Source organism: Triticum dicoccoides, chromosome 7B, assembly GCF_002162155.2.
Source record: "Triticum dicoccoides isolate Atlit2015 ecotype Zavitan chromosome 7B, WEW_v2.0, whole genome shotgun sequence".
NCBI classification, from domain to species: domain Eukaryota; kingdom Viridiplantae; phylum Streptophyta; class Magnoliopsida; order Poales; family Poaceae; genus Triticum; species Triticum dicoccoides.
Window position 1 is genome coordinate 486,217,066 of NC_041393.1, and position 13,746 is coordinate 486,230,811.

The 13,746-nt window shown below is 43.8% G+C and overlaps 1 protein-coding gene and 1 long non-coding RNA gene across 4 annotated transcripts; one reads left to right on the forward strand and one right to left on the reverse strand.

Moving 5' to 3' along the window:
• The first annotated feature begins 15 nt into the window (after positions 1 to 15).
• LOC119338807 lies at positions 16 to 6,459 on the forward strand. 3 transcript variants are annotated; one of them, XR_005164109.1, is made up of 6 exons: positions 16 to 1,749; positions 1,842 to 2,440; positions 3,360 to 4,117; positions 4,625 to 5,000; positions 5,181 to 5,250; positions 5,415 to 6,459. It is a non-coding gene; the product is annotated as an uncharacterized LOC119338807 (long non-coding RNA). The 3 variants fall into 3 exon arrangements; XR_005164108.1 differs by having other exon boundaries at positions 3,360 to 5,000; XR_005164110.1 differs by having other exon boundaries at positions 3,360 to 5,000; positions 5,193 to 5,250.
• A 725-nt stretch (positions 6,460 to 7,184) lies between these two features.
• On the reverse strand, positions 7,185 to 12,691 carry LOC119338015 (COP9 signalosome complex subunit 1-like). The gene is made up of 8 exons (XM_037610305.1): positions 12,155 to 12,691; positions 9,795 to 10,115; positions 9,572 to 9,688; positions 9,229 to 9,475; positions 9,071 to 9,147; positions 8,904 to 8,979; positions 8,545 to 8,823; positions 7,185 to 7,857 (listed from the first exon to the last, which is right to left on the reverse strand). Exons 1-8 carry the CDS (start codon positions 12,578 to 12,580, stop codon positions 7,841 to 7,843), a joined length of 1,560 nt encoding a protein of 519 aa, XP_037466202.1. The 5' UTR covers positions 12,581 to 12,691; the 3' UTR covers positions 7,185 to 7,840.
• Between the last annotated feature and the right edge of the window lie 1,055 nt (positions 12,692 to 13,746).

The window sequence follows — 13,746 nt, forward strand, 5'->3', positions numbered from 1 at the left end:
TTCCTTCCTTCGTAGTCGTAGGGAAGGAAACGAGACGAAGACGTTTCTCCTCTTGTTTTTTTTTGTTGTTGTTTCGTTAATAACGCATTTTCACCTGCACAGTAAAATCTACGTGGACACCACCGGCGCTCGCCCTTACCGCGTACAGTACCTTATTGTTTTTGATCGCCAAAAGAAGAAGAAAACGAAAAAAAAGGGAGTGCGGGGAGCGCTTGCCTTTCCCCTTCCCTGCATTCGCCGTTCTGGCAGCGGCGTGATTCCACCCTATTCCGGCGGCGGCCCCGCCGCTTCGGCAACGCCAGGTTCATATTTCTCCCCGATTTACTGGTCTTCACTGTCTAAATAGGCCGCTGGATGTTCCATCCAGATCCAGGCGCCGCTCGGATTCCCCTTCAATCTATCAACTCCGATTTGGGATCGCAGTAGGAGTCCTCCTGTATATAGCTCCGGCCGACGCGCGAGAGCAACGCATCCGAACAAGCCAAGGTGCGGGATGGGGAGAAAGGCGCCTCCTTTATCTCCGGCCGGACGGAAGCGCAAAGGTCCATCGCTCCCCTTTCTCTCCCCCTGCAAACGCCGGTCTACCCCCACTCCGGCGCAGACAGCCACCGGCTGGGCGTCCCTCCCGGACGACATAGCCCGCCAGGTCGCCGCGCTGGTGCTGAAATTCGGCGTCGTGGACTACATTGCCTTCCGCGCCGTCTGCTCCGGATGGCGCACCTGCGCGCCCACTCCGCGCGACCCCACCCTCCGGATCCGGTCTCTCCGCCCGGTCGGCTGGGTCACGCTCTGTGACGGCGACGCCGTCCGCCCCGACGACGCCTGCCAGATAACCTTCTTCCACAGTCAAACGGCGAGGTGCCTCCGCGTCCGCCTGCCCGAGCTCCAGCGCCACAGGATCATTGGCTTCACCGATGGTCTTGTCATCCTGCTGCACAAGCGAACCACCGCGGTCCGCGTGCTCAACCCCTTCACAGGCGCCGCGGTTGACTTCCCGTCCCTCGTCCCCGTGTACCAGGAGCTGATCAAGAACCGCAACTGTGTCCTTCACATGAACGCTGCGGTTTGTAGTAGTGTATCATCCACCACCTCCATTGCCGTCGTGGCCTGGTTCCCTTGGTCATCTGTGGTGCTCAGTGCCGATGCAGGCCACCCGAGCTAGGAGGTCATCCAAACAAACATGTATCTGTCCAACACCTTGCCCTTCCAAGGTCAGCTCTACGGCTTCCTGCAGTCTTCAAGGCAGATTGTGCAAGTCTACCCTCCCAAGCCACCCACCGGTCCTGTTGTTGCTCATGTTCCACAAAAGTTTGGTAACCCGCTTTTCTGCAAGTATTATCTCGTGGAGTCCGATGGAGACATGCTACTCGTTGTCAAGTCGCCCAAGTTTGTACACCCCGATGTAGAGGAGTGGCGACGTTACATCATTGCCATCTTCAAGGTGAATATAAGCATCGTCGGCCACCGGGAACTGATTCCCGTAACAAGTCTCGGCGACCGGGCATTGTTCGTCTCCTTGGACAGGTGCTTGTCCGTGTCGTCCAAGAACCTTCCATCCATCAGCAGCAACTCGATTTACCTCACGGTATCACTCCCGGATCCGGTCGTCGTGCATTGTTTGAGCAGCCGATCGTTCGAGCGGCCAACGGCGTTGTGTCAGGTACATGACGGAAAGGAGATGATCTGCACATCCGTGCGGCCCTTCACTCTTGCTGATCATCTTCTCACCTACTGCAATCATCATGAATGGTACGGTTTCTCAATTCGCTTCCTACCTCCTCCCCGATTAGCGTTCAGCATGATCACTCTAACTAATGATCCATCCATCCATCCTCTTGCAGGTCAAATGGACTGATGTTTCATGAGTACTACTCCATACCTGAGTCTTTTCAAGGGCTGTGGAAGAAAATAAGAACCCAGGATTCCCAACTGAGGATTTCACGCATGAGAGATTGAATCAGATGATAAGTAGGCATGTGGCACCGAAAAAATAATAGTCCCTCTGTATTGTAGACTACTCTTTGAAAATGAGAATATTATTTAATTTCTTTATTCCTAATGCTTTCAATGTAATCAATATGATGATGTAACTAGAATTAAGAAAACCTTCTCTCACTTCTTGATGAAGTCAGTTTGTTTGTGAATTAAAAAATGACCAGCGGTGTCAGTTTATGTCTACCCAAGAGGATGATGAGAAAATTTGAGCTTTTAGTATGCTGTTATGCCAGCTAGGATCTGCTCGTCCAAGGTGATATTGACATCCCTCTGCTTGGCAGAGTCTGCAGGTTCATTCAGTGTACTTGCTGCTAAGTTTGAATCCCAATACAGCTTGTTATAGTTTTGTCTTATCTTAAAGAAGGTCGGGATTCTACATTCCTCTGCCTTGATGAATATTGGAAGGATGTCGCTAAACAACATCAAGTAGACCACCAGCAGCAAGGTAATACGCATTCTTGTCATTATAACTTCATGGGTCCTGATGCCTTTTGCCATTTGGCTTCCATTGCAAAAGAGTATCATGTGAGGCACTTCTCCTTTTTTGCCCCAAAACTGTTTCCCCTTTGCTGCATGTTTTTGTTTTCTGGGATGACAGTAAACTAGTCCTCATCGATTTTCACAACGGAAGATATTGTTCTTGAAATGTAATCGTTGTTCTCTTGCTGAGTAAATATGTATTCTTTCATGTCCACGTATTGTTACATATGCATTTTGTAAAGCTCTAGTTAGGCGGCTGATACAAAATCTCAGAATTTCTAGCGAATTAAGTATTTGGAACAGAAGTTTTTTAATGTGTATTTTACTGACCATTCTTGAGCTGAAAAGTGTAATGCCAGGCAACGATACATGAATTATGATCTGATGTTTAGTGATTACACTGGATTGTGGATGTGTTTGGTTGGCGACAACAACAGAACTAGGGAACAGTTAATGCTAAACTATTGCTGATCGTGTCTAAACACTGAAGTGATCATCTTATGGCTCAGAGTGATGCTGGCAACTTTTAGTTCTACCTCTGTGCTGACATAATTTAGCATATTTGTTAATTCTCTCAAACATATAACATCGTCCGAGGGATGTGAAGATTTACAATTGAGAATGTACGCCTTTTTTGCCCATGAGTTGTAGTACCTTTGTCACTATCCTTGAATGGATTTGCCGAGCTCAAGACTGGTGTAGCTGTAAACCCAACGCTTGGGACTTGATTCACTGGCCTTTAATCATGGGAGTATTTGGTATCTGGTACGGTGAGGGTAAATGTGTAACAGGCAAATGCATGCAAGAGATCGACAAAGGGCTGTGGTAAACAATCCCTTTTTTCGTGTGCCTCTGGTCTAACTCTCTATCTTACATAATTGCAGGCAAGCTTGTGAGGAGCAGTACGTACGTTCTGCCGTTATGAATGTCCAGCGATGATTCAATTGCTGAGGAGGGTTGACAACAGATGGGCACAGTTCTGAGGACAGACGAACTTCCCAGCACTGAACCTCCAGGAGAATCTTAATTGGCCCTCATGAAGATGTTATGGATGGACCTGGCCACCTGGGAGACCCAGACCTATGGCAGCCGCCTGATGCTCTGATAAACTCTAGCCATGCCCCCTTGGGCTACCAGGTCGTGCTGCAACGCCGATCGTTTGGTATTGACGATTCATTCGGCAACGATGAGTGCTCGAGTGCTTCAGGGAGGTGAGCAAGGTCGGTTCCTCAAGACTCTAGCCAGGTAGGTCTGACCGTCTAGTGACTCGGCCCAGATTCTAGAAGGTTATAACTGCTGAGGCGGTTTGACCAAGAGTAGGAGACTCAACAGAGTAGTGTCTCTGGAAGATTGAGGAGAACCAAGGAGCGTGCCGATTCTCTACCAGATCAGAGAACCAGGGAGCGTGCCGATTCTCGATCAGATCACCGAGCATGGCGACGGCCTTGCGCCAGATCCAACACGGGTGCCAGCATGGTGACCAACGGAGGGAGACACAGGCGCCAGATCTTGGCCGCCTCCTCGGCGTGGTCGCCCAACCGGCCATGGGCTCCTCCGCGCACACGTGGACCTCCTTGGACACTCGTCTGCCACGCGCGAGCTCCTCGAGCTGCTGCTCGACACTTCCCACGTCGTCTCCAAGGTTCTGATCTCAGACTTGCTCCCGCTTGAACAGAGCCAATGTGGCTAATTCGTTCCTCTCTACTTCACTTTACACTGGTGGTGGATCCGAGTGCATAACTAGTAGATTATCTGCCATCTTGAGTTATCCCTGTATACAGTTCCATCTCATTCACCTCACTACAGTTTTAGCACCTAGTAAATGATCACATGTCCTTGCATTTATCATCGGAATTGTGACATATCATGATGTTAGAATAAATGTTTTTAGCTAGTCTGATAATACATGTTTACCAATTTGTACCTGCCGTCGTTTCATTTTTAGCTAGAGATTTTGCCCATTGTTTCTGAATTTTAAATGCCAAAGTAACTAGTTCACTAAAACTGCTTGATCGGACTGCATAACTAAATTACTGACTAAATGGTGATATGTCACTGCAAACTAAATTACTGGATCTTTTCCTTACTTTTCATGATTTATCATCCAGAGGCTCACCTTTTGTTTTCTTCCATGTCCTTGTGCAATAAGGTATTCAACATGGCTTTCTTTTGGTCTGGCTATGCATAAAGCTTCTGGAGCTCCGGTTCTCCTGCAGATTCTGAGTGGAACTCTCTGTACCTGTACGGGTGAAGGGCGACCTCCCGCTGGCAGAGCCCGGGCAGATTAGTGCGTGCAGAGAGGAAGGTAGTGAGTATCCTGTCGGAGATTACGAGTGCTCAAACTGATGCAGAACAACCACAAGGCTGCGAGGCGCTGGAAGACTTGCCTGGGCGTGAGTCATCTATGAATGGCTTCAATACCAGTGAGGCTGTGGAGGTATGGATGAAAGCTTCGGCGAAGACAAAGTCTGTGGTACGGCTGGTGTGGTTGTATCAAAAAGGGGTATTTTTGGCTGGACGAAAAGGTGAGCATTGTGCACAGATTGTTACTCCGGCTGCACGAATTATTGTTTTCTGTAAATTACATTATGGCTCTGTTTATTGATGTGGACTGTAGGAGGGGTTTGCCACAATTACATTTGTTTCGGCCATTTCATCTTGTTTGATAAGACCTATCTGACAGACCTTCACAACATGCCTTTCAGCCTTTTTGTCAGGGTGAACAATCATTCCCAGGGCACAATCTTCAGTGGTGTGGTGATGAGCAATGAGAAGGTAGGTAATTTTAATTGGGTATTCACTGATTTTTTCAGAATGCTCATGGAAACACAGCCGAAAACTATACTGACAAGTAAATGTTTAGCTGCTTTGGTTGTTCGTATTGTATTGGTGTATGTATTTACTTGACTGACAGCTAGTGATGGGTGTTTATAATGCAGATCAGGCCACGTATTGTATTGTTTTTCCTTGGTGCAAGTAGCTAACCTGTACTTCAAACCACACGGGTGATGGTGCATGTCCGTCTAACACAAATACCACCAAAGCACATTATAAAATGCTGGACACGAGATGCAGGGGATATTTTGCCTCGCTGGGTTGTTGCGGTACCAAAAGGACAGTGGCAAACCAAAAGCAATAACATACATGCATTCTAGGTTGTACAAGCAAGACTGAGCATTGTGCAATTGGGTGACACAAACGTCGAGAGTTGCAGCGTAGCAATGAAGAAAGTTCTTGAGATTGTGCCGACAATCAAGACAACCAGCAAAGGTCAGGGATGGGACGGGCTTGGAGGACGGAGATAGAGAGCCGCACTTTCAGGGCCTCCTGATGCTACAATGCCACTGGATGTTGTGACAGCAATTGTCACAAGACATAGAAAGGCCTGATCCAGTTGGGTTTCAAGATCTAGCCAAGAAGAGGACAGTGCGTAGGCTGACTATAGGCCGTGACAAGCCTCCGTTTGAGCAGCCAAAAGGTCAAGGTTATGTTCTACTCCCTCCGTTCCTAAATATAAGTCTTTGTAGAGATTCCACTATGAACCACATACGGATGTATCTAGAATTCTAGATGCATTTTAAGTGTAGATTCATTCAATTTGCTCCGTATGTAGTCCATCTAGTGAAATCACTAGAAAGACTTATATTTCGGAACGGAGGGAGTATACAACGTGCCCAGACAGGGGAAATGCTCCAAGGAAATCTCTGCAGTACTTGTTTTGTGGATTGACATGTCATACAAAGAATAGCTGTGAAAAACTGTTGGTGGAGAATGAGGAGTTGAGGATCGGAGGTGGCTTTTCCACTTCTGAAACATCAAACTGTTGGTTTATGTGTTATGTTTGCAGTCGCTGTTTGCACGCAAAATGCTGTCAACTTGGCTGCGGTTTATTTTGGAGAAAAGGAGCGCCAGGCTCCTAATCTCATTTTCATGAAACTGATAACACAAACAGGTGTTGAGTGAAGAGGTTGTTACATTTGGCTCTGATGTGTTGTTAATTTCTCTTTGATGAATTGTTTACTGTTATTTGGGCAACATTGATTACAAGGTTTAATTTTGGTTAATTATTATAAACACGCCTACGATTGATGCTCCAGTGCAATTTGTGGACAAAACTCTGTTAATTGCTTGAAATGTTTTTTCATCTGAACATAAAATCCTTTTTAATCACTGAATTTCTGTTGGGATGACTAAGCATGATACCCTGATTACTCAATTAATCAAGTCCACAAACTTCTTAGTATTAATCAATATCAGAAACATAGATTTATGCTGTAAAGCTGTAATTGTGAATCAGCTCATGTAATTTATAGGTGACAATGAAAACATGTCTAGAATGGGTTATCTCTTAGACTTGTCTTGAATAACTCGCAATTCCTAAAAACATGGCAAGATATATTGTGTTAAGAGATCTTCTAAATAAAAGAAGACAAGCCTTCTTATGATTTCTCTTTGCTTCACCTCAACCTATATCCTATGTAGCAATGCTAAGATAGCACCACTGTACATGCCCTAAACAGATTTGAATAGCAACATTATCTGGTTCCACAGGAGCTCATTACAGCTACGGCAAACCAAACAAAAACTAACGTAATCATGTCCCACCGTTACCAAGTTAAATTGCAGATCCCCGAACTGAACACCTCCGTGATGAAGTATATCTCAACAGCTTGTCTTAGTAACAAGCAGTAAACACAACTACACGTCCGTCCGTCCGTCTACATTCTAATGCTGGCACAATAGTTGGCACTGAGAATCTGACAAAAACATTTGGCTGAAATACAAGGACTGAGACAATCTAGTGGTAGCAGGATAGAACTTGCTCCTTGGCACTCATCTACATGGAACATGTTACAAACCGCACGACCACTACTCATCTTCTAGTACACCTAGACTCGCCGCGCTCAGTTCACTACACCGGCACCCGTGCTGGTGCTGGCCACGGTCAACTTACAGGCCTCATCTACATGGAACATGTTACAAACCGCACGACCACTACTCATCTTCTAGTACACCTAGACTCGCCGCGCTCAGTTCACTACACCGGCACCCGTGCTGGTGCTGGCCACGGTCAACTTACAGGCCTCCACCACATCTTGGCATGACTTTGCAATTGCCTGACTTGACTCCGTCACTGCTCTAGTGTTGATTTTCAGCTCCTCCACAAGGTTCTTCACGGTCAGTTGCACTTGTTCAAGGAGTCTGTTGCTATTGCTGTCCTGCGATGACGCCTCCTCTTGTTGCCTCACTTGCGCTCGCTTGAGTCCTGAAGTCTTTCTCCACTGTAGCAAGTGGAAGTCAGGGTTATCCCGCAAGCACATCCTTCTCCTCGCCCAAATGTCTCCTCATTTCAAACCGAACAATCTCAGCATCTTCTTTGCTCTGCAAAAGGGAAGATACCAGGCTCAGTTATGCAGCTACGTTGCAACAATACTGCTTAGTTGATCAAATTGCATTCTTACATGCTGCTAAAAACTGGCGACATAGCATACCACAGATCTGTCCATAATGCACTTTATTGGTTACAAACTACTATCTCTGTTCACTTATGTAAGACGTTTTGGCAGTTCAAAATCGAACTGCCAAAACGTCTTATATTAATGAACAGAGGGAGTACATTATAAGTAGCACAATCAACTAGAAACAAGTTAACTATAAAGCTTAGTTCAGAAGACCAGAATATTTGCATGCTTTTTTAACTACATCAAAGGTCATCATCATTACATTGTTTCTGTTTTTTACAACCATGCTAGGAAGCAAAAACTTGGCCCTTCATCTGAGGCTCCATGTTACTACAATAGGGGCAAACAATAGCATTAAGTTATGATGCAAACTGTATTGCAGAATCATACATAAACAATGAATCTGAAGACCTTATTAGCTGTCAGGTTATCAACATTTTAAACAAGAGTGGCTGCTGACATGACACTCACTATATTAATTATAGGCAATGAATAAAATACAAGTAGTCGTATAAACAATAAATCTGGTGTGAACATTTTTTTATCTTCTGCACCAAAATAACTAGAAATCTATCAAACTTACTTCAGAATAAAGTACACGGCATACCTTGAGCTTCTCTTTTAATGGCTTGGTTGTGGTGGTGTAACTGCCAAATACAACTTTCAACATACTGAATCTTGCATCTGATAAGTACTTGACCATCAGTTCTTCTTGCATCCCTTGCATCACTGTCGAAATCATCAACCACAAACAATATAGCATTCTGGAGCAAAGCTCGTGCCTGACAAGTAGAAACCCAGTTTTGTTTTCTTCTCCCAAGTGAGTCAAATAGATCTTTTGACTTGAGAAACTTGTAATGGGATGATTCAGCGAGAAGTGTCTCATCTGTACATACAAAAATATAATCATATAGAGTGCTGCAAAGTAAGTTTGTGAAGAATGGCGAACAACTAAAACCAAGTTACCATTAAAATTTTCAGGCAGTATTAGATTAGAAGCCGAATTCAGCTGAGGCCCGTTAGCATTAACACGAGGTTGTTCCTGTTCAACATAGAAAAAAAAGTATGAACACCCAGGATCAATGAGACAATGCTCTACCCCCCACCCCACCCCCCTCAAAATAGAATGGTACCTCATTGATGGGGCTCGGAGTCTTCATGAGCAAGTCATAGAGTGTGGAGAAGTCACAAACGGTGGAGGGCATAAATTCTGCATACATAGTGAATCAGAAATTATGGATAACACGATACAAGTAAATCAGATAGATGTCCATTTTCTATGTGTACATACCCAATTTCTGGGAAATGAGCAAGCAAAGAAAGTCCATATGATGACCAAGATGGAGGTCCATCATTAGTCTTTGCTTAAGTCTCTCAAGAACCTCCATGCATGTGTTACGCTGACTGGTGGTTTGAAAAATGCAAATGCATGTTAGCAACTTAGCCCACACACAAAGTACTTGGAAAAACACAAATGTTTGAACTTCAGGAACAAGGTCCAGAAAAGATCCAAATTGAACATTCTCCACAACTTTTGTCTGTGCAAATATAAATAGTCATACAATTGAGTGCAATGCTACCACAAAAGTGAGATAACACAATATGTAGAAGAGTAGAAGAAAGGACGACTGAACCTTGATTTCAGTGTAATTAAACAATGCAAGAGCACAGAGGGCTCCATACGTAGCGACGTCTTGCGGGGCTATGACTTCAGAATAGTTGCTTCCTAGTTCAGGTCCTGTCTTGATAAACTTCAGCAAAACACACAGTTTCAGTAAAAAATTAATATGCAAACACAGAAGAACTGGAAAGGTAAGAAGGCAAGGGATCATCGTTGCAACAATCAATAAGACAAACCTGTAGGGCAGCAAGTTTATATTGCTGTTGGCCAAGATAGCCCAATCCCTCCACCGCTTGCAGCTTCGCAGTAGTGATCGGACTGAGTGGATCTTGAGACCCCTTTGCCTTGCTTGCATAATTGAGCACACGGGCAAAATCACACAATTCAAGGTTGACATGTATAGCATTCATACACATCTGGATTGCGTGCTCAGAAGTACTGCAGTGTTCTTCTGTCGCAATATAGCTTTTAAAGGCTTCTGAAAGGTGGCCATGAGCAAAATAGAAGTCGCCAATCTGGTTATAACCCATTCTGATGCTCTCTTTGATCTGGTTGCTCTGCATTTACAGAAGCGACATAAATGCATGAGTCACTTATTTGGTATATTATGGCACCATAGAACATAATTAATCAAACCCACCAAAACCACAATCAATATACTACACCAGAATTCAAATGCCAGACGACAATGAAATATATAACAGAAATAAAAAATACTTCCACATCGAGTATAGATATTCAATGCATATTATGCCTATGTTCGACATTATCTCTCTTCCTAAACTGTTATCTAGGCCCATGCATAGAGATTACATAATTAACAGAATGAATAGCTCACAAGTCAGTACACACTGGCCACACCCCATCCTTCAACCAGCACAGGGTTAGGCACTTAGGCTCCGTTTGGAGTTGCGGTGGGATCATGATTAAACCACTTATCTAACTAATGTTTGCCTGTTGCACTGTTGTTTAACCAACTAATTCTTACTTCTGTAGCTATTTTTCCGCAGCAAAACAAAATAAGTCGAACACAACAAAATTCGGCAACCACAAACTGAGCCTTAAACTCAAGTGTCTCAGACTCAAAGGCAGACTTGGCAGCAAATAACGCCTTAATATTGGAGCAGACAAAGGAATTGTGAGTGTTTACAATCCTAAATTCTAACCCATTCCAATGTTCCTAATAATACATAAGAGTATAACAGGTGAAGTTCAAATTTGAACCACAGAACCACACTTTCTATTATAGACCCTATAAAAAAGGCAGCCCGGTGCATGTAGCTCCTGCTTGCGCAGGGTCCGGGGAAGGGTCTACAAGTAAATCAGGTGCTGGCTTCTACATGTGTGAGCCAAGCTTGGCACCAATCCGAAGTCTGAGTTCATATGTAACAAACTGGTTACACAGGCCCCCTAAAGAAAACAATGGCTAAACAAACTGGAGAATAGTTCCCTTCACCCACCTTATATCTTATTTTTACCTTGCTTCTGCTAACAGAAAAGAAACAGCCATATACTCCCAAATGGTTGTATATTCATCTAAATGATTTAAAATTGGCAGCAGGACCTAATGGAAAAAAAGGATTGCGCTCAAAGAAATGGCGCACGGCTGATTTAGAATGCCATGCCAAGTGACTGCATAACACCTACAGTTTCTACAGCGCATCCTAATCAAATAATCATTTTCAACAATGTAGACAAAGCAGTGTGCATGGTAATCACAATTTATTGCCTTGTCATTACAATATAGATGCATGTTGTGCAAATAATACTATTACTAATTGGAAATAAAGTCTTTTACTTGCATAAGGCAAATCAAAGTCATCCACACTCCCCGCGCAGTACATTAAGCCAAATAGTCTAAGTAACATAAACAAGAAGCCAGGAATACCAGCACGGGAGCCCAATTCATTGATGGATTGTACATGTGTGATTGTGTGAACCAAGCTTGGCAGCAAGCCAAGTCTGGGTTCGTATGTAATGAACAAACTGATCACAGAGGCAAAAAAGACAACTGCCAAATAAACTGGAAGAAGTTCAATTAGCCCCGTAACCCCATGTGTATCTTGTTTTACCTTGCTTCTGCTAATAGTAATAAACACTGTATGTACTCCCAAATGATAGTTTTCATGCAAATAATTTAATTGCGCACAAGGATCTTTTTCTATAACATCATCTAATGACAAGAGGATTGAACAGAAATCATGCATGATTGATTTCGAATTTCATTCCAAACAACTGGATAAGAGGTATAGGTGCCCTGATCAAACAACATCTCCACCAATGTAGACCAAGAAACATGCAGCGTAACCAAGATTTACTCTCTTATCATCGACACAGAAATACATGCTCGTATAAGGAATACTATGCTTGCACATTGGCACACAGTAAGGGAACACGCCATATATAGGACACTAATAATATACTATAAAATAGTACTTACTGCTCGCACGAAGCAAATCAATCATCCACAATCATAAACCAGACAGATGAGCCAGGAATACCATAGAAACACCGAAGCCCTCTCCTAGACAGAAACTAATGGAACAAGGCAGTAAATTCAGAGAAGCAGTAAATAATGGGGGAAGGGTTTCCTCACCTGGTAGATTTGGAGTTGGCTCAGGAGCGTCTCCTTGCGCTGCTCGGCGCGTCGGTTGACGGAGTCGACCCAGGCCTGGTCGAGGAGGTAGCCCTGGCCGAGGCGGCCGTCGATCTCGCGGACGACGTAGAGGTAGAACATCGTGTCCTCGCCAGCCTTGGCCTCGTCGTGCGCCACCCGCAGCGCCTCGAACTGGATCGCCTCCACCCCGCACTTGTACGAGATGGCCATGAGGCGCGCCAAGCGGGTCCGGCCAGAGTACGGCGCGACATATGCCTCGACATCCAGCAGCTCGGCGGAGGCCTCACCCCAGCCACCCAGGCCGCTCGTCGCCGCAGCGGCCTCCACGTCTGCCCTCCACCCGCCACCCAAGCCGTTCGCCCCCGCGGCGGCGGCGTCCGCCGAGACCCCGCTCCAGGCGTCCATGGTGTTTGGGATCCTCGCTAGGGTTCGCGGCAGAGCGCGGTAGGGGGGAAAGGGGGCGGCGAGGGAGGAGAGCGTGGGCAGGCTGAATGGGAGAGGAGAAACCGAGAAGGGAAAAAGGAAGAGAACAACGGCTCGGCTTGGAAGTATGGGCGCTGATATGTCTCGCTGAAGGCGAGCTCATATTTGGCCCGCCCATCGCGCCACTGACCACACGCCACAGGCCATATTTTCGTTTTTTTTACGTTTTCTGTTTTCTTTTACTTTATTTATATTTCCAGATATTCTATCTTATAGAAAAGACTTTACATGTGTTCAAAAAAATACTTTACATAAAACGTTTCGGAAAATATTAATCAAGAATTTAAAAAATGCTTAATGTGTATAAAAAAATGTGTAAAAAATGCAACGTGAAATGTGCATAGCAAAAAGGTAGACCGCGTATTTAAAAGATGTAATCCAAGCATCTGAAGAAAAAAATGTTGAACAACTGTTCGACAAAATTAAGCTAGTATTTGAAACGATTTAAAAAGTGCAGAGAAAAAATGTTGACCATGTAATTAAGAAAATGTTACACTTGTATTTGGAAAACGTTGAATGTGTACAAAAATTGTTGACCATGTATTAACAAATGTTTAACTTGTCTTTGAAACATTTTAATGAAGCATTTGAAAAAAATGGTCAACAAGTATTTCAAAAATATTAATCAAGCATCTAGAAAATGTTAAACATGTATATAAAATGTTGATCATGCATTAAAAAAAACTTGATCATGTATATAAAAATGTTAATCAAGTATTTGAAAATGTTAATTAAGCATTTGATTTATTTTAATGTGTATGTAAAAAATCTCGTCCATGTATTAAAAATGATGAAATTGTTTTATCATGCACATAAAAAATGGTAATCAAACATTTGAGAAAAATGTTGAACGAGTATTTTAAAAATGTTAATCAAGCATTTAAAAAATATTAAATATGTATAAAAAATGTTACCATGTATTCAATAAAAATTGAACAAGGTTTCGAAAAAGGTTAAATTGTATTATAAAAATATATTGGATATATACCAAAAATATGTAAAAAAACAATGAAAACCCGAGGGAAAACAAAAGAAAAGCAGATGAAAACCAGCGCCCCTTTTGTCAAGTGAAAACCAGCGCGCCACCC